Source organism: Schistocerca cancellata, chromosome 1 (genome assembly GCF_023864275.1).
Source record: "Schistocerca cancellata isolate TAMUIC-IGC-003103 chromosome 1, iqSchCanc2.1, whole genome shotgun sequence".
Classification (NCBI taxonomy): domain Eukaryota; kingdom Metazoa; phylum Arthropoda; class Insecta; order Orthoptera; family Acrididae; genus Schistocerca; species Schistocerca cancellata.
In genome coordinates this window covers 1,077,404,708-1,077,432,144 of record NC_064626.1, presented here as the reverse complement: position 1 = coordinate 1,077,432,144, position 27,437 = coordinate 1,077,404,708, and the positions used below count along the sequence as shown (strand labels likewise).

Genomic DNA, 27,437 nt, shown 5'->3' with positions numbered 1-27,437 from the left:
TATAGTGGGCATGCGGAAGGCCGGGTGGACATACTGCCGAATTGCTCAACACGTGGGGCGTGAGGTCTCCACAGTACATCGATGTTGTCGCCAATGGTCGGCAGAAGGTGCACGTGCCCGTCGACCTGGGACCGGACCGCAGCGACGCACGGATGCACGCCAAGACCGTAGGATCCTACGCAGTGCCGTAGGGGACCGCACCGCCACTTGCCAGCAAATTAGGGACACTGTTGCTCCTGGGGTATCGGCGAGGACCATTCGCAACCGTCTCCATGAAGCTGGGCTACGGTCTCGCACACCGTTAGGCCGTCTTCCGCTCACGCCCCAACATCGTGCAGCCCGCCTCCAGTGGTGTCGCGACAGGCATGAATGGAGGGACGAATGGAGACGTGTCGTCTTCAGCGATGAGAGTCGCTTCTGCCTTGGTGCCAATGATGGTCGTATGCGTGTTTGGCGCCGTGCAGGTGAGCGCCACAATCAGGACTGCATACGACCGAGGCACACAGGGCCAACACCTGGCATCATGGTGTGGGGAGCGATCTCCTACACTGGCCGTACACCACTGGTGATCGTCGAGGGGACACTGAATAGTGCACGGTACATCCAAACCGTCATCGAACCCATCGTTCTACCATTCGTAGACCGGCAAGGGAACTTGCTGTTCCAACAGGACAATGCACGTCCGCATGTATCCCGTGCCACCCAACGTGCTCTAGAAGGTGTAAGTCAACTACCCTGGCCAGCAAGATCTCCGGATCTGTCCCCCATTGAGCATGTTTGGGACTGGATGAAGCGTCGTCTCACGCGGTCTGCACGTCCAGCACGAACGCTGGTCCAACTGAGGCGCCAGGTGGAAATGGCATGGCAAGCCGTTCCACAGGACTACATCCAGCATCTCTACGATCGCCTCCATGGGAGAATAGCAGCCTGCATTGCTGCGAAAGGTGGATATACACTGTACTAGTGCTGACATTGTGCATGCTCTGTTGCCTGTGTCTATGTGCCTGTGGTTCTGTCAGTGTGATCATGTCATGTATCTGACCCCAGGAATGTGTCAATAAAGTTACGCCTTCCTGGGACAATGAATTCACGGTGTTCTTATTTCAATTTCCAGGAGTGTATGTGCGTATGTGTGTCATCTTACAAGTTTTCTTTCTTTTTTTTTATGGTGAGAAACAGAGCCAGAGTGTAGTCCATGTGACACAGCTGAAAACTATATTTGCTACTACCGCCATTAAAACAGGGGATAAATGTGTTCAGAGACAAGTTGATACCATGATCCAATAATTTTGTTTTACCAGTAAAAGGATTTTCTGTCTTTAGAAACTTTAATAAGTTGTAAAATTTATGTTTTTCAATTCTAAATAAATTCTGAATTTCGAATTTCTTAATTTGATTTATTTTTACAGAGTTTTTGTCATTTTATGTGCTATGCTGTATCATAAGATATATTGCGCGATATTACCCCTACCCCTCGGGGTAATACTGTGCAATGTAACACCTTTGTAAATCAGCTGTAGGAACGTAAATCGATTTAATATAGCAAATATGAAGCCATAAACGTGTGTGGCATTGATTTCTTGCCCAAAAAAAGGTGGTCAGAATTTCAATTGAGTTCGAAAAATACGAAATATTTGAAAAATGGCTTACGTGCACGGTATTTCCCCGCTCTCCTCTACCAGTATCATTTGTTTCTTAATTCTGGACCATTGCTGCGAGGTTAATACGAAGCTGGCTGTGAAACGTCTGTCATATTTGCAACTATTGTCACACAGAATAGGGCCTACTTATATTAATTAGTGTGACTCGAAAATGTTTAGTATTCCTTATCATTCCTATCAGATTATTGAGTTTCCAGTACTTTAATCTGGAAGAGCTACAGAATGATTTTGTTCAGTTTTACATGTACAGCTATTCGGAAATAATTTCAATTTGAGTAAACTACCTTAGAAAATTGCTTTAATGAATTCTGTGTTCGACAGATTAAGCAGTATGGAAAGCAGACTGTCAAGGTAAGTGCTTTATGATTAAATTAACAGCACTCTGTGACACGAATTTCAATCAAGCATATAGGAGAAAAAATCTTTTCGTGTTTAAGGTTTGTAAGTAGGCTGTTTATGTTTTCTTTATGTAAGTAGGCTGTTTATGTTTTCTTATTGGCAACGTTACGTAGCGCTCTGTATGAAAATCACTGGCTGTGCTGTGTGCAGTCTGTGGCTAGTTTGCATTGTTGTCTGCCATTGTAGTGTTGGGCAGCTGGATGTGAACAGCGCGTAGCGTTGCGCAGTTAGAGGTGAGCCGCCAGCAGTGGTGGATGTGGGGAGAGAGATGGCGGAGTTTTGTAATTTGTCATGAACTGCTATATATATTATGACTATTAAGGTAGTTACATTGTTTGTTCTCTATTAATATCTTTCATTTGCTAACTATCCCTATCAGTAGTTAGTGCCTTCTGTAGTTTGAATCTTTTATTTAGCTGGCAATAGTGGCGCTCGCTGTATTGCAGTAGTTCGAGTAATGAAGATTTTTGTGAGGTAAGTGATTTCTGAAAGGTATAGGTTAAAGTTAGTCAGGGCCATTGTTTTGTAGGGATTATTGAAAGTCAGATTGCGTTGCGCTAAAAATATTGTGTGTCAGTTTAAGCATTTCGTCGAATGATTTGAGTTTCTTGTGAGGTCAGCAAATTTTCAAGTGGAGAGGAAAATTTACGAAAATAACCAGGGAAACAAATACTTAAATTCTGTAGGAGCTCCAGCCGCTTTATTTAAAAACGGAAACGTCTACTTGTTGTTGCATATTGCCGATTTTTCACTGCAAGAAATCGTAGCTCCTGAGGTAAAAGACAGAATTTAAAATTACAGTTTGTATTCAAGACGAGAAACGCGTATTTAAGACAAATCGTCAAAATAATTTTGCACCTTGAAATAACATAGGGGAGTTTTCTTCAGTTACTTTACACAATGATATAAATTTCCACACTTTCATTACAAGAACATGTAGAAGAGGAAAGCATGAGAATCCCTATGCAGTCTAAGCTCTAAAACTCGTAAAGCTCGTATAGCTGCAGAGTGCTTAACAGCAGTGTTCCGATACAGACCCGAGGTGGTGTTGAATTACGTCGCTGAGCAGCGTAGAATGGCGCACCATGGAGCAGAGTGTTGTTGTTGTTGTTATGGTCTTCAGTCCTGAGACTGGTTTGATGCAGCTCTCCATGCTACTCTATCCTGTGCAAGCTTCTTCATCTCCCAGTACCTACTGCAACCTACATCCTTTTGAATCTGCTTAGTGTATTCATCTCTTGGTCTCCCTCTACGATTTTTACCCTCGACGCTGCCCTCCAATACTAAATTGGTGATCCCTCGATGTCTCAGAACATGTCCTACGAACCGATCCCTTCTTCTAGTCAAGTTGTGCCACAAGCTCCTCTTCTCCCCAATCCTATTCAATACCTCCTTATTAGTTATGTGATCTACCCATCTAATCTTAAGCATTCTTCTGTAGCACCACATTTCGAAAGCTTCTATTCTCTTCTTGTCCAAACTATTTAACGTCCATGGCTACACTTCATACAAATACTTTCAGAAACGACTTCCTGACGCTTAAATCTATACTCGATGTTAACAAATTTCTCTTCTTCAGACACGCTTTTCTCGCCATTGCAAGTCCACATTTTATATCCTCCCTACTTCGACCATCATCAGTTATTTTGCTCCTCAAATAGCAAAACTCCTTTACTACTTTAAGTGTCTCATTTCCTAATCTAAAACCCTCAACATCACCCGACTTAATTCGACTACATTCCATTATCCTCGTTTTGCTTTTGTTGATGTTCATCTTATATCATCCCTTCAAGACACCATCCATTCCGTTCAACTGCTCTTCCAAGTCCTTTGCTGTCTCTGACAGAATTACAATGTCATCGGCGAACCTCAAAGTTTTTATTTCTTCTCCATGGATTTTAATACCTACTCCGAACTTTTCTTTAGTTTCCTTTACTGCTTGCTCAATATTCAGATTGAATAACATCGGGGAGAGGTTACAACCGTGTCTCACCCTCTTCCCAACCACTGATTCCCTTTCATGTCCCTCGACTCTTATAACTGCCATCTGTTTTCTATATAAACTGTAAATAGCCTTTCGCTCTTTGTATTTTACCCCTGCCACCCTCAAAATTTGAAAGAGAGTATTCCAGTCAACATTGTCAAAAGCTTTCTCTAAGTCTACAAATGCTAGAAACGTAGGTTTGCCTTTCCTTAATCTACCTTCTAAGATAAGTCGTAGGGTCAGTATTGCCTCACGTGTTCCAATATTTCTACGGAATCCAGAACGATCTTCCCCAAGGTCGGCTTCTACTAGTTTTTCCATTCGTCTGTAAAGAATTCGCGTTAGTATTTTGCAGCTGTGGCTTATTAAACTGATTGTTCGGTAATTTTCACATCTGTCAACACCTGCTTTCTTTGGGATTGGAATTATTACATTCTTCTTGAAGTCTGAGGGTATTTCGCCTGTCTCATACATCTTGCTCACCAGATGGTAAAGTTTTGTCTGGACTGGCTCACCCAAGGCTATCAGCAGTTCTAATGGAATGTTGTCTACTCTCGGGTCCTTGTTTCGACTCAGGTCTTTCAGTGCTCTGTCAAACTCTTCACGCAGTATCATATCTCCCATTTCGTCTTCATCTACATCCTCTTCCATTTCCATAATATTGTCCTCAAGTACATCGCCCTTGTATAGGCCGTCTATATACTCCTTCCACCTTTCTGCTTTCCCTTCTTCGCTTAAAACTGGGTTTCCATCTGAGCTCTTGATATTCATACAAGTGGTTCTCTTGTCTCCAAAGGTCTCTTTAATTTTCCTGTAGGCTGTATCTATCTTTCCCCTAGTGAGATAAGCCTCTACGTCCTTACATTTGTCCTCTAGCCATCCCTGCTTAGCAATTTTGCACTTCCTGTCGATTTCATTTTTGAGATGTTCGTATTCCTTTTTGCCTGCTTCATTTACTGCATTTTTTTATTTTCTCTTTTCATCAATTAATTTCAATATTTCTTCTGTTACCCAAGGAGTTCTTCTAGCCCTTGTCTTTTTACCTACTTGATCCTCTGCTGCCTTCACTACTTCATCCCTCAAAGCCACTCATTCTTCTTCGACTGTATTTCTTTCCCCTATTCCTGTCAATAGTTCCCTTATGTTCTCCCTGAAACTCTGTACAACCTCCGGTTTAGTCAGTTTATCCAGGTCCCATATCTTTAAATTACTACCTTTTTGCGGTTTCTTCAGTTTTAATCTGCAGTTCATGACCGATAGATTATGGTCAGTGTCCACATCTGCCCCTGGACATGTCTTACAATTTAAAATCTGGTTCCTAAATCTCTGTCTTACCATTATATAATCTATCTGAAACGTGTCAATATCTCCTGGCTTCTTCCATGTATTCAACCATCTTTCATGATTCTTGAAGCAAGTGTTAGCTATGATTAAGTTGTGCTCTGTGCAAAATTCTACCAGGCAGCTTCCTCTTTCATTTCTTAGCCCCAATCCATATTCACCTACTGCATTACCTTCTCTCCCCTTTCCTACTACCGATTTGCAGTCACCCATGACTATTAAATTTTCATCTCCCTTCACTATCTGAATAATTTATTTGATTTCATCATACATTTCTTCAATTTCTTCGTCATCTGCAGAGCTAGTTAGCATATAAACTTGTACTACTGTAGTAGGCGTGGGTTTCATGTCTATCTTGGCCACAATAATGCGTTCACTATGCTGTTTGTAGTAGCTTACCCACACTGCTATTTTTTTATTCATTATTAAGCCTACTCCTGCATTACCCCTATACGATTTTGTATTTATAATCCTGTATTCGCCTGACCAAAAGTCTTGTTCCTCCTGCCACCGAACTTCACTAATTCCCACCATATCTAACTTTAACCTATCCATTTCCCTTTTTAAATTTTCTAACCTACCTGCCCGGTTAAGTGCTCTGGCATTCCACGCTCCGATCCGTAGAATGCAAGTTTTCTTTCTCCTGATAACGACGTCCTCTTGAGTAGTCCCCGCTCGGAGATCCGAATGGGGGACTATTTTAACTCGGGAATATTTTATCCAAGAGGATGCCATCAAAATTTTACCATTCAGTAAAGCTGCATGCCCTCAGCAAAAATTACGGCTGTAGTTTCCCCTTGCTTTCAGCTGTTCGCAGTACCAGCATAGCACCGCCGTTTTGTTAGTGTTACAAGGCCAGATCAGTCAATCATCCAGACTGTTGCCCCTACAACTACTGTAAAGGCTGCTGCCCCTGTTCAGGAACCACACGTTTGTCTGGCCTCTCAACAGATACCCCTCCGTTGTGGTTGCAGCTACATTACTGTTATCTGTATTGCCGAGGCACACAAGCCTCTCCACCAACGGCAAGTTCCGTGGTTCACGGGGGCGGGGGGAGAGAGTGTCCCTAAGTGCGCAGTAATGTTCCAGTGCGTACATGCGCATCAGTGAAATGGAAAAGGAGATATGTTGTTCAAACTGAGTGGCGCAACGAATGAACTATTTCTTTTGATGAATCGACACCGCATGGAAATTGCTTGTTGTTGCGCAGAGAAGCTTTAATTTCCAACCTAACCACATTCTCAGGAATCGATCGCGAGATATTCGGAAATGAACAGTCAAATCCTTATATAAGGCGAGAATATAAATGCTGTGTCCTTACGTTCCTGCCTACTAACACCCTCCGTAATCGCAACATATCGGGTAATGAACAGCTAAATATTTGTCAGCAGCAGGAATATAAATTGTCATTACTGGTCGTCGTTGGCCGGCCGTGGTGCCCGAGCTGTTCTAGGCGCTACAGTCTGGAACTGCGCGACCGCTACGGTCGCAGGTTCGAATCCTGCCTCGGGCATGGATGTGTGTGATGTCCTTAGGTTAGTTAGGTTTAAGTGGTTCTAAGTTCTAGGGGACTGATGACCTCAGAAGTTAAGTCTCATAGTGCTCAGAGCCATTTGAACCATTTTTGAACTGGTCGTCGTTTCACTCGGAGCAATTTAATCTTTAGTGTTTCAATCAGACAAAAGATAAGAAAAAGGAAATTTGAACATGCCTATGTTCTAAGTGCAAAGCCTAGATAAAATGTGAAGGGATGTTCTTATTACAAAAAGGTCGAAAAAGACAGGCTAATACCAGCCACTTTTGCACTGTGGAATTTTCGACCAGAGCCTCCCCAACCACTGTGGCTTCGTTTGACGGTCGGAAAAGCCACAGCTGCAATATTTGTGTTTGGATACATCACTTTGACGTCACAGGTCGCGAAGTGCTTGGTACGCGACATCGGTAGATGGATACTGATGAAAATATACTACAATGGTCAAAATAAATGTTGCATATTGCTTTAATGTCGGTACTGTACATAATAGGAAGCAAAACTGATTTTGTTCTGTTAGGAGCAGCCATACGAAAACAAAAATAGAAAAATAAAGACAGTCTGACTTGATGAACACAGACAAAAAGCTAAACCCCTGCGAAAAGAGAATTTTCTATCAACAATTTTTTATCACTGTCATCTTGCGTAACACCTTGTTTATGAACCAACTGGTCCTCCACTTCATTAGAGACACTTCTGAATGCAGTTAGGCATACCCCCTTCCAAATTGTCCACATAAGCATATGGCATAATTAGTTTTTTGGTTGCGAGTTCCATTGATCAGTCGCAAAAATGCACATATGAAACAAGTTTTAAAGACTAAAGTTTCTATTATTTACCTCATTCCCTTAAATTGCACAACATGCATATACTATATTTATATATTTATTTATTCCTATTTAAGAATTCATCTATGGTGTAGAAGGAATTGTCAAGGAGATATGATTTCAATTTATTTTTTAAGCTATTACTGCTGTCTGTCAGACTACTATTTCATCTGGCAATTTGTCAAAATTTTTTATAGCAGCATATTTTACCCCTTTCTGTGCAAAAGATAGGTTGAGTAAAGGATAGTGTAAGTCTTTCTTTTTACCAGAAAAAAGCATGGTCTGTGCATTTTCAGAGCTTTTGGGATCTGGATAACATGGAGGTCATTCCATCTGATTCTACGGTCCACTAGGAAGGTGTTCACAAGATTGTGACGATGTGGGCGTGCATTCCCGTCCATCAGCTTGAATTCCGCTCCAATATGTACACAAAATAAAACCACTATGTATGTAAAGATGTCCTGATACTTCACACCAGGCATCCTCCTGTGTATTATCACAAGGAGTGTGCTGTGGCCATACATGGTTCCACCCCAAAACATGACTGAATCGCCTTGCTAAGAGTGATGGTCTACGGTACAGTTAGGGTATAAACGTTGACCTTGTTGCCTCCATACACGAATATCAATGTTGTCATGATGGATTAGATTAGATTAGATAGGATTTACTTTCATTACAATTGATCCATAGTGAGGAGAGCCTCCAGGATGTAGAACATGTCAGAAAAACAACACATGACAAATATTTACAACTAAAACAAATAAGCTAATGTACCATTCCACAGGTCCCAAGTGGAATGATCGTCATTTTTTAATGAACACTATATGAGAGTCATTTTACAAATACTAATGCAATGAATTTAAAATAAAAAAGTTTTATTGATTTATTTATAAGGTAATAAATGTGTAATACAACTACTATAATACAATGAACGCATTACTGCACAGAGATGGTGCAGAAGTTATATTAGTTGGTTTTACTGAGAAATTCATCAATGGAGTAGGAGTTGGCCACCAATAAATCCTTTAGGCTTCTCATAAACTGAATTTCATTGGTTGTTAAGCTTTTATGGCTGCTGGCAAGTTATTGAAAATGTGTGTTCCTGAATAGTGCACACCTTTTCGTACTAGACTAAGTGACTTTAAATCCTTGTGAAGATTATTCTTATTTCAAGTATTGATTCCATGAATTGAGCTGTTGGTTTGAAAAAGTGATATATTTTAATGACAAATTTCATTAAGGAATAAATATATTGGGAAGCAGTAGTTAGTATCCCTAGTTCCCTGAACAGGCTTCTGCAGGATGTTCTTGACTTCACACCACATATAACTCTTACTGCACGTTTTTGTGCCTAGAAAACTTTAGCTTGGCTTGATGAATTACCCCAAAAAATAAACCCATATGACATCATGGAATGAAAGTAAGCATAGTATTCCAGCTTTTTCATTTTTATATCCCCTACGTCAGACACAATTTGCATTGCAAATAGAGATTTGTTAAGACGCTTCGGTAGTTCTGTGGTGTGCTCCTACCAGTTGAATTTATTATCAAGCTGTAATCCCAAGAATTTAACGTTGTCCACTTCTTCTATCTGCTTGTCATCGTATGTTAGGCATATACTCGTGGGACACCCCTTACAAGTTCTGAACTGCATGTAGTGTGTTTTTTTCAAAGTTTAGTGACAGAGAATGGCTAGGAACCAGTGATTAATGTCCACAAATATTTTATTAGCTGATCTTTCTAAGACTACACTTGATTTGCTGTTTATTGCAATGTTTGTATCATCAGCAAACAAAACGAACTTGGCATCTGGTGATGTTACTGATGAAAGGTTATTGATATACGCAAGAAAAAGTAAGGGCCCCAAAATGGAACCTTGTGGGACCCCACATGTAATTATTTCCCAGATGGATGATGCCTGATAGCTTGATACATGTCTCTTTCCTAAGAACGCCCTTTCTTTCCTGCCAGAGATATAAGATTTGAACAATTTTGCAGCATTTCCTATTACACTATAATATTCTAATTTATTTAAAAGGATATTGTGATTTACACAGTCAAATGCCTTTGACAGACCACAAAATATACGAGTTGCCTACAATTTTTTGTCTAATGAATTAAGCACATTTTCACTGTAAGTGTAGATAGCCTTCACAATATCAGAACCCTTTAGGAATCCAAACTGTGACTTTGACAGTATGTTATTTGAGATAATATGGTTATAAAGCCGATTGTACATTACTTTTTCTAAAAATTTTGAGAATGCTGGCAACAGTGAAATTGGACGGAATTTTGATGCTGTTTCTTTATATCCCTTCTTAAACAGTGACTTAACTTCAGCGTATTTCGACCATTCAGGAAATATTCCACTGATAAACGACTGGTTACACAGATAGCTTAATATGTTACTTTGCTCAGAATCACATTCTTTAATCAACTTTGTTGATATTTCATCATATTCACTAGATGTTTTTGATTTTAAAGATTGTATGATGGACATTATTTCTGCTGGGGTAGTGAGGGTCAAATTCATATTATGGAAGTTACTTGAAATGTCTGGTCTGAGGTATTCCATAGCAGTATCTACCGAACCTGACAACCCCATCTTTTCAGTAACAGCTGTAAAATGTTTGTTAAAACGTTCTGCAACACTATACACATCTGTCACCAATGTATCATTTACTCTCGCGCGACCGCTACGGTCGCAGTTTCGAGTCCTGCTTCGGGCATGGATGTGTGTGATGTGCTTAGGTTAGTTAGGTTTAAGTAGTCCTAAGTTCTCGGGAACTGATGACCACAGCAGTTAAGTCCCATAGTGCTCAGAGCCATTTGAACCATCATTTACTCTTAATGCTATTTGTTCCTCTTCATGTCTGGCTCTACTGGTCTCCTCCTTCACTATATCCCATATTGTCTTTATTTTGTTATCTCATATGACTATCTTTTCCTTGTAATATATTTGCTTTGATGTCCGTATTACAGTCTTTAATGTGTTGCAGTATTTCTTGTAATGTGCTATAGCATCTACATCGGAACTGTTTCGGACTGACAGATACAGTTTTTGTTTTACAAGATACCCCTATTCTTTGAGTAATCCATGGCTTCTTTGTAGTCTTTGCTCTGGAGACTGATACAGACTACACCAGAAAAGTGTGTCGTGTCTCATTGCTGACTATTCCAAAAAGTGTGGCTTCGCACCCGTGCGACTCGAGTTTCCGGACCCGATTTAAAGGAGAAGCTTTGAGAAGTTTTCTGACTCGTAATCACTGCTCACTAAGCCTATTCGTATCATTTGTGTTGACACCTGAAATCCTGTAGCTATTTGAAACTGCCGTCGCAGACATGTCACATTGTGCTAAGTGTGTCTACTCGCTGTTGTACACAGATATTAGCCCTACACAATTATTCTCTTTTCTTCCGTGCCCTCTACTGTTATCTACTGATCTTGCCGCTAGAGACTTGTTCCAGTTTCTAGACACATTCACTGCGATGTCCGCCTGTCTCATTTGCTGCCGCATTGGAACAGTTTATTGTTGCCCGAACCACCCTGGAGCAACACGGCTCTGATAATGGCATACAGCACAAGCACTTCAATGTTTACTGGTGACGGTTGCCACAGACTGAAGATACTGCCCCCTCACGGTAGAAACATGGACTGTTTGCTATAGAATTACATTACAAACCGACCAATGTACTGACATCATAACGTATTTCTGAATTACAACATTCAATACTAATGTTTCGGCAATACGCAGCATCTATTTTGACCGCTGTTTCTGGCCGAAGGCCTTTAATCGATTTTTGCTGACTGAGGGCTATAGCACACTGTTTGAGATACAGTGCTTCAAAACCTTTGATAGAATACTAACGAAGTGAAACGGAAAACAAATCTCATACACATCCAGCACTGGTTTAAGGCCCAAGCGATACAGCTGCTACTTGAGGCGTCAATGGCTCCACATTATGTTTCTGTACCTGACGTATCACAAAGTAACGGTCGCTTGTGGCACCAAGGTGAGAAGAGGATCAAGGGCGCCAAAGTAATCGATTGTATACAAAGAAGGCCAGAGTGAACAGCCACTGGTTTGATTCGCCGAGGGGAGAATTTAGGAAACGCTAAAAACCTTAAGTGGCATACGCATTCTATACCATGAAAGCCTACTTAAAAAGTTTCAAGAACCAGCTCTGTGTGAGGAATCTAGAATATACCGCAGCGCTCCGAGTATCACTTTCGTAGGGATCGCGAAGACAGGATTAGACTTATTGCAACTCGCTCAGAGTCATTTGAGCAACGTTCAGCCCGGGCGTCACATGCGACTGGAGTGGGGAGAAGTCCTAATAAGTGAGACAATAGGATGCAAACTCATCAGACAAAAAACTAGTCATTCCAGTGCGCACGCACAGATGAATAATACAGTAGAGTCTCGGTTATCCGACCTAAACCGACCGCGGCATGGCCGGATAAGCGGGAAGGTCGGATAACACGGAAGATAATAAAAAAAAACAAAAATTAAACTAAAGTAGGCCAAAAGAGTTAAACATTTAATACAGAACAAATCGATTTAGACTGAATAGATATTTACTGTGTGAAGAAGTTAGTAATTGTCTTTTGTTTGCCTGCTGTTTGCCGTTTTTCTGCCGCTAAATCACGTAGTCTCTTGAGAAGTAAAACCTCGGTAGACGATGTTTCCTCCAGTTGCTCTACATATTTTAAAGCAGTTTTTAAGGCCTTGTGTCCTTCGATGTGAGAAATCTTGGGCGCACTTTCGTCCAATACATCCGCTTCTTCGTCTTCTTCTTTTTCGTTTACCATGTTGACTATTTCTTCATCTGCCACTTCAGATTCATCTTGGACAATCCATTCATTTATGTCATCTTCTGTGGCGTCAGCACATCCCGGAACTTCTCGTAACAATGAAAGCAGTGTAGTATTTTCTGGTTCGGTCTGCTGCGGTAGATTTTCATCATCTGGAGAATTTCCTTGATTTTCCTGTAGCAAAATTTTCCAGGATTTTGCAATTGCATTTGCTCCAACATTCTCCCAAGATTGGGCCACGTCATAAGCTACGCCTTTCAAATTAATACGGCGCAACTGCTCTAGCATGTCTTCTCCCTTGTCCATAGCATTAATTAAAGAGGAAAGCAAGTTTCTGCGGTAGTTTCTCTTCAGTGTCTCTAAGGTCCATTGGTCCATAGGCTGACATAAGGATGTGACATTTGGAGGTAAAAACATGACTTTTATATCTTGATCTTGAAGTTCATCTTCATTAGGATGACAAGTGACATTGTCTAGAAGCAACAGTGCTCTGCGGGGCAAGTTGCTGGCTTTCAAAAACTTTTCAGTTTGTGGCACGAACTCGTTAAAAAACCATTCTTTAAAAATGTCTGAGCATATTCAAGCATTTTTTTGGCTGTAATATTTCACCTGCAAAGCATTTTTAGATACATTTTTAAATGCTCTCGGTTTTTTTGGATTTCTTATCATAGACAGTTTCATTTTCAAATTTGCTGTGGCGTTACTGCATGCAAGAATTGTCACTCTTTCTTTGCTACGTTCGTAGCCTGGCGCTGCCTTTTCGGCCTTTGACGCTAACGTTTTTTCCGGTGACATATTGTAATTGAAACCAGTCTCGTCGCAGTTAAAAATTTGATCGCCTGTTAAGTTTTCCTTGTACAATACCTTGTGAAGTTTATCCCTAAACAACTGAACAGCCTCAAAATTTGCTGAAAACTTTTCACCACAGACATTAAGTTGCTGAATTCCGTATCTTTTCTTCCATCTATCGAACCAACCTACACTAGCTGTGAAATCAGGTTCACCATTGTTTAGTTCGTTTCGAAACTTTAAGACTTTTTCCTGCAAAATAGGTCCCGACATCGGTACACCTTTATCTCTGTGTTGAGTAAACCATAGGAACAAAGCTTCACTTACTTTTTCATAATCACATTTTTTCATGGTTTTCCGAACTTCCAAAACAGCCGTGGTTGCTCGCTGAGAACACCACTTCTCAATTTCATTGCGGTTCCTTTTCCAGTCTCCAACTGTTGTTTTCCCGACGTTATAATCTTGCGCCACTTTTAATAAAGTTTCACCATTGTCTATTCTTTTTAAAGCTTTAAGTTTTTCTTCCATTGAAACGACCACCTTTTTCCATTTTGAAGCCATCACCACAAATTTTTACAATAAACGAAGTGCAACACGTCCACTCCACTACAGATCTAAGTAAGCACTGAAGAGTGAGAAGTAGCAGACGGCGACAGTGAACTGAGTATCAACAAACAACACGTTAGTCACTGACCTGTCGTCGGCTGGCGCACAGCCGGCGCGGTGAAAGGGACGGATAACCGAAAATTGTATGATCGAGACTCTACTGTAGTACCGTTGTTGCTGAGATTGTAGGGTAGGCAATTTCCGTAAGTGGTAGTATGGACCAAAACAAGGAAGAAATGTCCAGTAAAACGGACTCTGAAATGCATACTTGAGGAGCTGGCTTCGCTACTGTGGAACAACACATCTCCTCTATTAAAACAAGATCGGATAACCGAAGATCGGATAATCGAGACTCTACTGTAGATGGCGCAGCGAGCGAGTCACGTGTTCAACCGTGCACGCACTGCATCTACAAGAGCAAGCAGTAGCGATCATTGAGAAATTTATGTTTCAAGTGGAAACTGTACGTAAACACTAGTAAATGTGAGGACGTGACGGAGTGGAAAAAAGGGGCTATCTTAATTTGGTCGTGCCCGTGGCCATACGGTGTGTCAATTTGCAGCATTTGTTGGTGTTTTGCGGTGAATTGTTCAACGTGTCTACAAGCAGTGGGGTAACACACGTGGCCTCAAAACACGATGTCAGAATTGTGGTCAGAAAAGGTTCTGATTGAGAGGGACGGGAGACACATTTCACGGCTTGTGAATCGGGCGCTGATGACCGCGCAGTTGAGCGCCCCATAAACGAAACATCATCATCACAGCTTGTGAATCAAAGTCGCTCTCAAACCCAACAGAAATTACTGCAGATAGTGAATGAGGGTCCAATCCAACCTGTTAGTGAGAGAACATTGCGACAGGAACTGCATGCAATGAACGTTTTGAGTCGGCCATCTCGCAAGAGGCCATTGCTAACACAGGCACATAAAGACAACAACAGCAAATGTCATCGGGTTGGAATTGCAAAAACCAAATCCTCAGCGAGTGGATTAACCCGGATGCAACGTGCCTGCACAACCTCGTGGACTTCATAACCAAATCCAGGCTGTTATCAAGTCCCGGGGCAGAATTGCACTGTATTACACGGTGACAATTATTGAACTATATGAAATAAAATCGTCGTAACTTCTGAACAGTTTGCGTTAGGACCTTCAAAGCAGCCGCGCGAGGTACCCGTGCGGTTTGAGACACCAACCGTGTGGACTGTACGGCTGGTCCCGGCGGAGGTTCGAGTCCTCCCTCGGGCATGGGTGTGTATGTCTGTCCTTAGGATAATTTAGGTTAAGTAGTGTGTAAGCTTAGGGACTGGTGACCTTAGCAGTTAAGTCCCATAAGATTTCACACACATACACACACACACACCAACCGTGGCTCCCCCCGTCGGAGATTCGAGTCCTCCCTCGGGCATGGGTGTGAGTGTTGTCCTTAGCGTAAGTTAATTTAAGTTAGACTAAGTAGTGTGTAAGCCTAGGGACCGATGACCTCAGCAGTTTGGTGGGTCCCATAGGAACTTACCACCACCACCACTTTCAAACTGCACGGTTGGCCGCGGGGCATGATGGGAATTAGTATGGTTTGGTTTAGCGAAGAAGCCCGCTTTCATTTGGATGGGTTCATCAGGAAGCAAAATTGGCGCATTTGGGGGAACTGAGATTCCACATTTCGTGATCGAGAAGTCTCTTCACCCTCAACGGGTGCTGTGTGGTGTGCAATGTCCGGTCATGGAATAATCGGTGCGATATTCCTTAACGGCACAGTGACTACCGAACGGTACGTGAAGGTTTTAGAAGATGATTTCATCCCCATTATCCAAAGGGACCCTGATTTCGACAAGATGTGGTTTTTTGCAAGACGGAGATCGACCCCATCGAAGCAAGAGAGTGTTTGATGTCCTGGAGGAACACTTTACGGACTGCATTCTGGCTCTGGGGTACCCAGAGGCCACTGGCATGGACCTCGATTGGCCGCCATATTCTCCTGATCTGAACACATGCGACTCCTCTTTTGTGGGGCTATATTTAAAACAAGGCGTATAGTAATAACCCCAAAAGCATTACAGGTCATCAACAGCATCGACGTTCCTATTCTTGAGCAGGTCACGCAGAATTTCGCTATTCCTCTGCGCCACATCGTCGCCAACGATGAGAGGCATATCGAACATGTCATAACCTAAATCCGAATATGTATAGTGATGTTTACATGTTGAATAAAGTGTTTGTAAAGTAGAGATGCAGACTTAGAATTGCTAGAATTTTTGTCGGTGCTCTCTTGATTATTGTGATATCTTGTACATCTTTATTCACATTTTAAAAATATATAATTTCTCTAACATCTTTAGATTTTTAGAACTTATTCACTACTATCCACATCTTACCTGAATTATGTGGAATCCAGCTTCCAAAATCAGCTTCTTAATCGTCTGTATGTGCTTCACTGCCTCTGGCTTTACCAGTGCTAGCGTCCTCTCTAGGCATGGCTGCTCATCTTCTAGTTCAATTTCTATTCTGCACGGCGGTTTGGGTGAACATTTCGTTTCTACCTCTTTGGGTACAATGTCACTGCTGAGGTTAGGCTCACCCAACAAGTCACAAAAATTTCCTATAATTTCTCCCTCTCTTTCATCCATCTTTCTGTTAAACACTTGCCTGTAGAGTTGAAAACACTAATCTGAAAACATCTGGAGATATCACGAAAGATAAACATTTTTACGCAAAATTTATAAAGTGGGTAGTAAAGCCGATACAAGCATGTATTTGAGTAACATTGCGTACAGCTTCTTTGTGCCCTTAGCAGTGTAGTTTAAATGATAACTGCATGATTGCTCTACACATGTACAAGATATGACTGAAAAGTTCGGTTAATTATACCATGAAAAAATTTACAAATGTGAGTTAGTCATAAAGTTTTTACTTCTCCATATCGCGTCTCGACGATTACATTGTCATTACCAGGTGAAACACATCATTCAGAGTTGTTTTTAGCGACAAACATCGGCTATTTCTTGCAGAAGCATTTAAAGTACCGGTACCACTAGGTTAAACTGCAGTTAGCATTTTTAGTAAATTACTGACTTATATATATGGACGAAGCAAATGGCGAGTCCATATTCCACTGAAATTAATCGCCGATGCTCACTATTAAAAACAGCTGCGTAGAAAATGTATTTACCTTCCACCTGATGATGAAGATTTAGTGATCGCGGTTATCGCTGAAACAACCGGTTTTCTATTCAGTACTTCATCATTAGTTATGTGATCTACCCATCTAATCTTCAGCATTCTTCTGTAGCACCACATTTCGAAAGCTTCTATTCTGTTCTTGTCCAAACTATTTATCGTCCATGTTTCACTTCCATACATGGCTACACTCCATACAAATACTTTTAGAAACGACTTCCTGACACTTAAATCTATACTCGATGTTAACAAATTTCTCTTCTTCAGAAACGCTTTCCTTGCCATTGCCAGTCTACATTTTATATCCTCTCTACTTCGACCATCAGCAGTTATTTTGCTCCCCAAATAGCAAAACTCCTTTACTACTTTAAGTGTCTCATTTTCTAATCTAATTCCCTCAGCATCACCCGACTTAATTCGACTACATTCCATTATCTTCGTTTTGCTTTTGTTGATGTTCATCTTATATCCTCCTTTCAAGACACTATCCATTCCGTTCAACTGCTCTTCCAAGTCCTTTGCTGTCTCTGATAGAATTACAGTGTCATCGGCGAACCTCAAAGTTTTTATTTCTTCTCCATGGATTTTAATACCTACTCCGAATTTTTCTTTTGTTTCCTTTACTGCTTGCTCAATATACAGATTGAATAACATCGGGGAGAGGCTACAACCCTGTCTCACTCCCTTCCCAACCACTGCTTCCCTTTCATGCCCCTCGACTCTTAGAACTGCCATCTGGATTCTGTACAAATTGTAAATAGCCTTTCGCTCCCTATATTTTACCTCTACCACCTTCAGAATTTGAAAGAGAGTATTCCAGTTAACATTGTCAAAAGCTTTCTCTAAGTCTACAAACGCTAGAAACGTAGGTTTGCCTTTCCTTAATCTATTTTCTAAGATAAGTCGTAAGGTCAGTATTGCCTCACGTGTTCCAACATTTCTACGGGACCCAAACTGATCTTTCCAGTGCAAAAGGTGAAAACTGAGGTTGAAAAACTCCTTTTTTTCCGTGTTAATTTGCCAGTTTTCAAGAGCTACAAGCAAAGAAAGGCATATCAGCTACTCTTACTTTCCATTTCTATTGTATGCTACCAATGAACTGTTGTTAAGTCTTTAATTTTAACAGTTACCATAATTTTCTTCCTCTTTTAAAATTTCATGGAAATGAGAGACAAGTCTTTAAGCTTTTAAAACAAATAAGGCACTGTACTTCATTGCCACCTCACTTCGTAAAAATATTTACAGTCAAGGGTTCGTGCCATTCTGTAGCACAATGGATGTCCGGCGACGACAGCAGCAAAAAAAAAAAAAAAAAAAAAAAAAAAAAAAAAAAAAAAAAAAAAAAAAAAAAAAAAATCCGCCGTGTCATCCTGTCATCCTCCGCTGAGGATGCGGATAGGAGGGGCGTGTGGTTAGCACATCCCTCTCCCGGTCGTTATGGTGTTTTCCTTTGACCGGAGCCGCCACTATTCGGTCGAGTAGGTCCTCAATCGGCATCACGAGGTTCAGTGCACCCCGAGGACAGGTGGGGACAACTCCTGCATACCGCACATAGACGCGTATCATAAGCCATGACACACGGTAACAGCGACATTATTGTCTCAGCAATGCTGTGCAATTTCTTATTCCACGTGTTTCTTGCTGTTTCTGTCGGAATTATTATTAAAACAGCAATGATCATTAAAATTACTCCTTTTTTTTTTTAAAAAAAAAGTTTATTTAAAAAGGAAAAATTTTAGCACTGCGGTTGTCAGTATAACATAAAAAAACGCCTGTTATAGCTTGAGATCAGGCAAATACCAAAAATTAGAGCTCAGTCAGATCGAAAATACCGGTTTCGTTTTTAAGCGGTCGGTTTGTCACATCCCTAAGCCGATGGTGTAACAGTTGAAACACCTGATGGATGAAGTAAAACTTTGACTGACTCAAAACTATACGTCTTTTTTTCATTTTAATTAACAGTCGCAGTCTACAACATGATCAATAATGAATGGAATTGTTGAATGATATCATAATACAATTAAAAGAGGAGGTACCGGTACAACAAAATGTCTTTCTACGCTTCACATCATTTCATTTGTGACCATACTTATCTGTCTGAGTACATAAAGCGGCAAAAAACATCAGTCAAGATTTCTTTTGGAATAGATATCACACGAGGACAGCCGCGCACTGCGATTATGATGGTTATCTGTTCTACTGGTAGCGTCTCATTCTCTGTGATATTAATTTGCAGGAAACGTGGATCTTGCTCGCATATACGTCTCAATGAAGTCTCCAGTAGCTTTTTCACGTGTTACCTCCTGATCGCCTGTCAATGTATGAAAAAGAAATAGTAAAAAATCTTCCAAACACGCAAATCTTTGCAGTTTGTTCTGTTACCCAGTTCCTCTTATATCACTATCTCAGTAACTAATGTTGAGCCAGCATCTGTCGCTCTTGGCCCATGTTCTCTTTATTTGTGCATTTCGACGTCGTCTCAGATACGAGGCATCAAGAGTTTCCTCAAAGTGTCTGAACTACTTGTAAATGCTTTTCCTTGTCACATATTCTGTTCTTTCCACTTGTATTAAAAGCACATGAGCCACCACCTTTCATTTTTTTCCCGTGTGTAACAAAACTTGTTTATGCGTTGTCCCTCCATCTAATACATGTACAGAGTTTTAGGAAACAAATATCGAAGAGCTTCACAGTGTTAAATTATTGGTATTGACAGTTAGTAATAAATTAATTTGGAAAGAAGTTACAGTAGAAATACTGAAACGTCTAAACCAATCTTTATATGCAGTGTATACGTTGTCGGACATATGTCGCCTAAAAAAACTGTCGCACTTTACTCACTTTGATTATCATAACCTACGTTTCTAGCATTTGTAGACTTAGAGAAAGCTTTTGACAATGTTAGCTGGAATACCCTCTTTCAAATTCTAAAGGTGGCAGGGGTAAAATACAGGGAGCGAAAGGCTATTTACAATTTGTACAGAATCCAGATGGCAGTTATAAGAGTCGAGGAACATGAAAGGGAAGCCGTGGTTGGGAAGGGAGTGAGACAGGGTTGTAGCCTCTCCCCGATGTTACTCAATCTGTATATTGAGTAAGCAGTAAAGGAAACAAAAGGAATATTTGAGTAGGTATTAAAATCCATGGAGAAGAAATAAAAACTTTGAGGTTCGCCGATGACATCGTAATTCAGTCAGAGACAGCAAAGGACTTGGGAGAGCAGTTGAACGGAATGAACAGTGCCTTGAAAGGAGGATATAAGACGAACATCAACAAAAGCAAAACGAAGATAATGGAATGTAGTCGAATTAAGTCGGGTGATGCTGAGGGAATTAGATTAGGAAATGAGACACTTAAAGTAGTAAAGGAATTTTGCTATTTGAGGAGCAAAATAACTGCTGATGGTCGAAGTAGAGAGGATATAAAATGTAGACTGGCAATGGCAAGGAAAGCGTTTCTGAAGAAGAGAAATTTGTTAACATCGAGTATAGATTTAAGTGTCAGGAAGTCGTTTCTAAAAGTATTTGTATGGAGTGTAGCCATGTATGGAAGTGAAACATGGACGATAAATAGTTTGGACAAGAACAGAATAGAAGCTTTCGAAATGTGGTGCTAAAGAAGAATGCTGAAGATTAGATGGGTAGATCACATAACTAATGATGAAGTATTGAATAGAATTGGGGAGAAGAGGAGTATGTGGCATAACTTGACAAAAAGAAGGGACTGGATAGTAGATGAATACACTAAGCAGATTCAGAAGGATGTAGGCTGCAGTAGGTACTGGGAGATGAAGAAACTTGCACTGGATAGAGTAGCATGGAGAGCTGCATCAAACCAGTATCAGGACTGAAGACCACAACAACAACAACATCGTACAAGGTTATGTTTTGGGATGTTTTACCGAATCATCGAACCAAGTTACGTTTTCCGGGTCGCAAAGTGTGTGCTGCGAATTATTTTCGGTTTGAATTCAAGAATGTGTTGCAGAAGCCTGCTGAAAGAACTATGTGCCTGTAGGTTGACTGCTGCTCCACAGTACATTTATTCCTTAATTTGTCATAAGTAATATGTCTTTCTTGCAAACCAACAGCTCAGTTCATGGAATAAATCCAAGGAGTAAGAAGAATCTTCATTAAGGTTAGTCATACACACATATGCGACAGGATGTTAACCCCAAGATAAAGAAGTCATTGTAGATACTGAAAAGTTTGTAAGATTATGTGCCGTCCCTTCCACACGTAAACAGTTTCCGTTATACAAAGCAGTTCGGAAAAAAGTAGATCAGACACTGAATTTTATTGTGTAGCACTATATTTCAAAACGCAGAAGCAGTTTCGCCATCGTTTTCTAATGGTCTCACATCAGTGCTGTACGTAGCCCCGCGTAGTATTTTGCTGACAGCGTTAGTTCGCTGTTTACAAAACGTGACGGTTATTTTCGTATGTGTTCCATAATATGTTGAGGCGGAAGGCATCGCTGCATTACGCCACCAGCGATTTTTTCCGCAGGAAGAAAAAGCTTACCTGAGATACTTCTATTATAGAAAAGAATGTCGCGACAAAAGAAGCTATTTGTTGGATGGTTATTTTAGGAAACTAAAATTTTACCCACTTATAAAACTGCTATAACCTTTCTTTCTGGAATGTCCTTCAGCAGTAGACACAGATTCGGGGATTAAACTCTGTGAACAACAGATAAACACTCCGAAATGTATTCACGTTACGTGTTCGTTGGCAATTAATGTTTATTATGTCTCTCACTGAGCTGGAAATCTATTCATACCTCAACATGTTATTACCACATGACACACTTGTTCACTGATCATGGATAATACAATAATTGAGCGTAACAAATAATCGGGAACATGTACATTACGACTGTGGCTCACTATGCTACGCTGCTGATCCGTCTGCTAGCACAATCTTTATTTCGTATTTACATTCGTTGGTTTAGCCATGTCAGAACCAAATTGACGTATTACAACCTACAATATGGCTCAGTCGACGGTACACATCATTCTGCCATCACATCAAGAATTTAGGAGAAGGGAGGGTCGAGGATCGGAAGCCACACTCGAATGCGAATTATTTACGTAGAACACAAAAATACCCCTTTACAAAATTACGGAAAATGGGCAGCTGACTGGACCTACTATTAAATACTTCACGTGGACACGCCGACTACGAAGTAGGAGCACTAAGCATTGTGTATTTTCCGGAAGCAGGAACTATTACGACGAAAAATCATAAGGTTACTGGTCGAAATGCTACCCCATAAAGCGCCTGCCACCAGATATTTACAAAGAACAAGAAACGAGGATGAGTAGAAGTATGAAACAAGTTGTAGCAAGATGAAGCTACGAAGAAACTAATTCAAAATGGGATGTCATGGAGCTTCACAAGTGACAAACGACCTACAAATCAGGCAGATAATCAGCAGATAATGAAAGTGATCCAATGAAATAGTTCCTTAAGTGGGAAATCAATTAATAAATGTCTTTCATTATTCATCTCGTTATCTTTTTGCACTGTTTGATGTAGTTGAGATGTGACACTCTTTTACCAGAGCTATCACGGAAAGCTGCAGAATTTTTGTCTTAGAATACCCATAGCTTGATACAAAGCATGTAGCTTTTGAAGTGATGTATTTGTACTACCTCTAACAATAAATTTTATGAATTAACATATTGTTAGTCGAAACCATCACCAGACTTACCTTTAGATCCTGGCTAGACACAATGGCAATTAACATGCATTTAACTGACCTGAAATAGAAGTTTCATCGGTACACTGAATTCTCATACGTACTTGAAGTCAGTGTAGTCATTATTCAGCCGTATCGGTTGGCATTTGTTAGTCAAAGATTCAACAAATGTTAACAGATCCGATCTTACAGAATGTTGCCCTTGTTTTTGGATTTTCAGCTGTCTCAAAGTGGACAAAACAACTTCCTGTAGATTTACGGGGAATAATAAGCTATTATTCGATAGTGAACACATAATATAATCAAAATATTGTTTAGTAATGAATATATCTCGTTTCAGTCCTACGTGATGAACGGATCAATTTAAAAGCCTCTTTTATGTGCTAAGACAAAAAGACTGCTGTCACAGACAACTTAGCTTTGTCGCGTTTTCATTTTGCTATATTGTCTTCAATGTCAATCGCTAGAGCTGCTAAGCTTCCGGAAAACTGTTCCTCATTAATTCACTAATGTTTGCCGCTTCGCTATGCGTGCGCTTATCCCTTTGAGCGAATACTCTGCAACTACAACGACTCTTTCAAGCAGACAGTTGTGTGACGACTGGCAACAAACATTTTCCGTTGAGCCCCACTTAAATTTTGACTACAGTATGTATTGGAAGCCAGCTTCCCAGCATCTTACGAGGCGAACGCCTAGCATCCGAGCGATGATTGGACTCGTATTCCAACAATCCAAATTTAGTACTTTGTGATTTTCCTAAACTAATTTTGTTTTCAAAATGTCAAGGTTATGTAACTTCCCCCATCCTTGTCTAATCTGAGCAAAGACCTAGTATTTTAATGACATCGATGTTGACATAATGTTGAATTCCAAGCCTACTTCCTTCCTACGAATGCCTTGCATGATGTTCTAGGCGGACGCTGGACTACATAGATGGCTACCCAAGGTGCTTCAAACTGAATTTAATTTCAACGAGAAACAGCGAATCAGGCCTGATTTAGAAATCGCCTTTTCAAGTTTTTATTTATGGTATTAACTGTTTCTCCGATTACCTATCGTTCCACTTGAACGGTCGCCGACTGAAACAGTTCTGATATTTAGTCAGTCGTCTAGCCAACAGAGACAAGTGAATTTTGGAAATGAGTCGAAGCTACCTTGAGTGTAATGCAAATTAATTGCACAACGAAAATGGATCGGAAAAGGTGAGCATAATATTGCTGAAATATACCATCAAAGTCACTTGTGACTGTAGTTAGAGACATGTGACATTTGGAACGTCCTAAAAGCGGCGGTGGTGCTTGACAACGTTGCGCATGACAAGCAATTGGAAGTAGGCCTATTTTTCATGTTTATCTGCGAAGTAACGGCCGAAATCGCTTTGAAAATCACCTTGAAATCTGGACAAAGGAATTAAAAAAAGTTACTCTAGCACGTTAGATTCCCATTGGGAGCTATGTACACGGCCTGACAAAAAAGTGGAGTACCCAGAGGGGAGGAGGAAACGGAATGAACTTCACGGGTTGAGAGGGTATGTGATGTTACTGCAGAGATTACGAAATCGAGCCAAGCTTACAAAGAACTTGGCAGTATTAACCAATTTTTCTGGCCTGTATTCGTTTGGGAAGAGTGTCATAAGGCCGTTGTATCCTCATCTGAGGCTAGGTGGCCCCAACTGTCGTAACTGATCGTTGATATCCTGGATACTGGCAATGGGACAGAGTTGAGTCCAATCTGGTTCCACGAATGTTTTATCGGGGAAGGTCTGGTGATCTTGTTGGTCACGGTAATATCTCAATGTCACACAGTCAGTTCATAGACATACACTATGTGGGCAAAAGTATCCGGACACTCCCAGAAACATACGCTTTTCTTATTAGGTGCATTGTGCTGCCACCTACTGCCGGGTACTCCATATCAGCGACCTAGAGACGGCGAGAGAGGAGAATGGGGCGCTCCGCGAAACTCACGGACTTCGAACGTGATCAGGTGATTGGGTGTCACTTGTGTCATACGTTTGTACGCGAGATTTCCACACAAGTAAACATCCCTAGATCCACTGTTTCCGACCTGGTAGTTAAGTGGAAACGTGAAGGGACACGTACAGCACAAAAGCGTACAGTTGTTGACTGACAGAGACCACCGACAGTTGAAGAGGGTTATAATGTCTAATACAGGCTCATCCAAGAATTGCGCGAGGCAGTGTAGTTCAGCGCCCCGTCCGCGACCGTGTGTCGCTAGTGTCGGCATAGCAGCGAGAGAGAGCCGCGGAACGAGTGAGATCTCACAGCACTGCTCTGCGCTGGACTGTCCCGCGGTCAGATCCAACGTACACAAAATAACAAAGGAAGCGCACCTCTGTAAAAGTGGTCGGTGAGCGGTAAAACAAGCAAACCGTTCAGTGTTGAGGTAACAACTAGTGTTCATGTGGCAGAATTACTGCGCAAAGCTTTAGAAAACAATATCCAAAACAAGAATCGAAGAACAACGTAGGAGTTTTATGACCCACAGGTTGATTCTACAAGTACTGCACATGCACACTCGTCGTATGTACAGTAGGCGTCTTCTGAAAAATATAACAGTTTCTTAAATGAACTAGAGTCGTAAATATTCTGTTTTAGAAATAATTTTATGTAAGGGATATAGAGTCTCATTCCTGCTGTTAGTAGTTACAAGTAAATATTTTTTGTTGTACTTCATGCCACAGCTTTTTGTATCCCTTTACAGGGTTTAGAAATCGGATGCTTAGTTTGCTGTTTTGTACGTAATAATTTTAACTGACCAAGTTTGAAAACTTATTAAAAATAGAATTAACGTTATAAAGCTCTTTAATTCCTACAGTCAACATTGTTAAAGAAGACAATTAACATTTTATATGTTTTTCTTTTTCGAAGAAACGATTTTGTCTAGGTTTGGTACAATATTCCGTGAGACTGCTAACCTCAAAGAATTAGTCAAATTTTTATCGCCAAGTAATGAACGGTTCTTAGCTTTAGCAAGCTTTAACAGAGAGAAAAAGCGCTCACAAATATATGTGGAACCAAACATTGACAGAACTTTGGCCGCGTGCTTGTGCAAAAGAGGATATTTCTCTCGTGGAAGACAACTGTAAAAGTCATCCGGAATTTTACACATAAGAAAGCGGTCCTTCAGGCGGATATCTCACTGCAGGTCAATCAGCTCTAGTTGAAGCACTTGTAAGACGTCCTGTGCCCGAAGGGAAAACGGGCGAACAAATATATCTAAGGCCGGCTGAAGCTCACTTATCCCCAAACATCTGTTTTCAAACTGTTCTTGTAATTCAAAATTGATTTGAACATAATCTGAAAAATCCACATCTGTAACGCCGTCTAGTGCAGGAAAGTGACAACAATTCTTCTCGCGCAACTGTTTTTCCCACAAAATAAAATTTTTTTGGATGCTTGAATCGTCTGCACTAAATCAACAACAGTGTGATTTTCGTCTTGAAGTGAAATGTTCAAAGTATTCAAATGACCACTAAGATCACTCAAAAAAGCCAAATTCGCCACCCACATAGGATCACAAAGTAATTCTTCTGGACGTCCTTTCATTTCCAAAAAGATATTTATTTCGCCTCTCAAGGAGCAAAATCTCAGCCATCTTACTTTGGCGTGGTAGGGGATGTAAGGGTATTCCGCTTCGATATCAGCCAGAAATTCTTTAAATTGGCGATGTGTGAGTCCATGGGATCGAAGAGTATTAATCGTTCGAAGAACTGTGTCCATAACAGTTTTTATGTTGACAATCTTCTCACAAAGTGCCTCTTTGTGTATCAGACAATGGACTGCCGCGAATAAGGAACAGCCAACTTCTGCCATTTTTGACCTGAGAAAACTCAGAAATCCAGTGCGTATCCCTCGTAGCGCAGGGGCTCCAACCGTTGTTACACTCTTCAAGCGTTCCCATTTTAAAACCCATTGACTCTAACACGTTTTCCGCGGCTAGAAAAATATCCAAAACCGTGGTTGTGTCTTTTAGTGGTATAAGGTGGAGAAATTCTTCTGTGACACGCATGTTGTCGTCGACACCTCGATTGAATATGACGAGCTGAGATATGTCCGCAACGTCCGCGGACCCGTCAAGAGCGATAGAAAATGAAATGAAGTTTGCCGCTCTCTCCATTAACTGCTGTTCCATATCTGAGGCCATATCTTCGACTCGGCGAGCAACAGTTTGAGGTGAACGAGCTTTTTTTTTTCAAATTCTTCCGTGAGGTCTGCTGGGCAAATACAAGCCCAGTCGACCAGGCAATCCTTGATGAGATTCCCAGCCGCAAAGGGTTTCCCTGCTTTCGCAACTCTCAGCGAGCATTTGTAGCTTGCGCGCAAACTTTGCCCACCTATTTCGTGCTCCTACCACGGCAAAAAAAGAACATACAATTAATTTTGTACAATCCTGTTTTTTAAAACACTTTTATCATTTTTACAATTGTTTCATTCATTGAAACTCAAATAAAAAAACACACAAAAAAGATTGGTTTTAGGTGCGTTTTCCCCCCGTTCCTCCGAAAAGCGGCCTTAGACGCTATCCAGGACAGAGAAATATGGTTGCAAAATAAATTTTTGTCTATTGGAATATCTGCGTTTT

The 27,437-nt window shown here is 40.8% G+C and overlaps 1 protein-coding gene across 1 annotated transcript in view; it reads right to left on the bottom strand.

Moving 5' to 3' along the window:
- The window catches only part of LOC126128456 (nucleoside diphosphate kinase homolog 5-like), a 69,699-nt gene extending 53,120 nt beyond the window's left edge, over window positions 1–16,579 (bottom strand). The window contains exon 1 of the mRNA XM_049915152.1: window positions 16,328–16,579. Coding sequence (XP_049771109.1) covers window positions 16,328–16,579 — 252 coding nt within the window. The remainder of the gene's footprint in view (window positions 1–16,327) is intronic.
- Window positions 16,580–27,437: the final 10,858 nt, after the last annotated feature.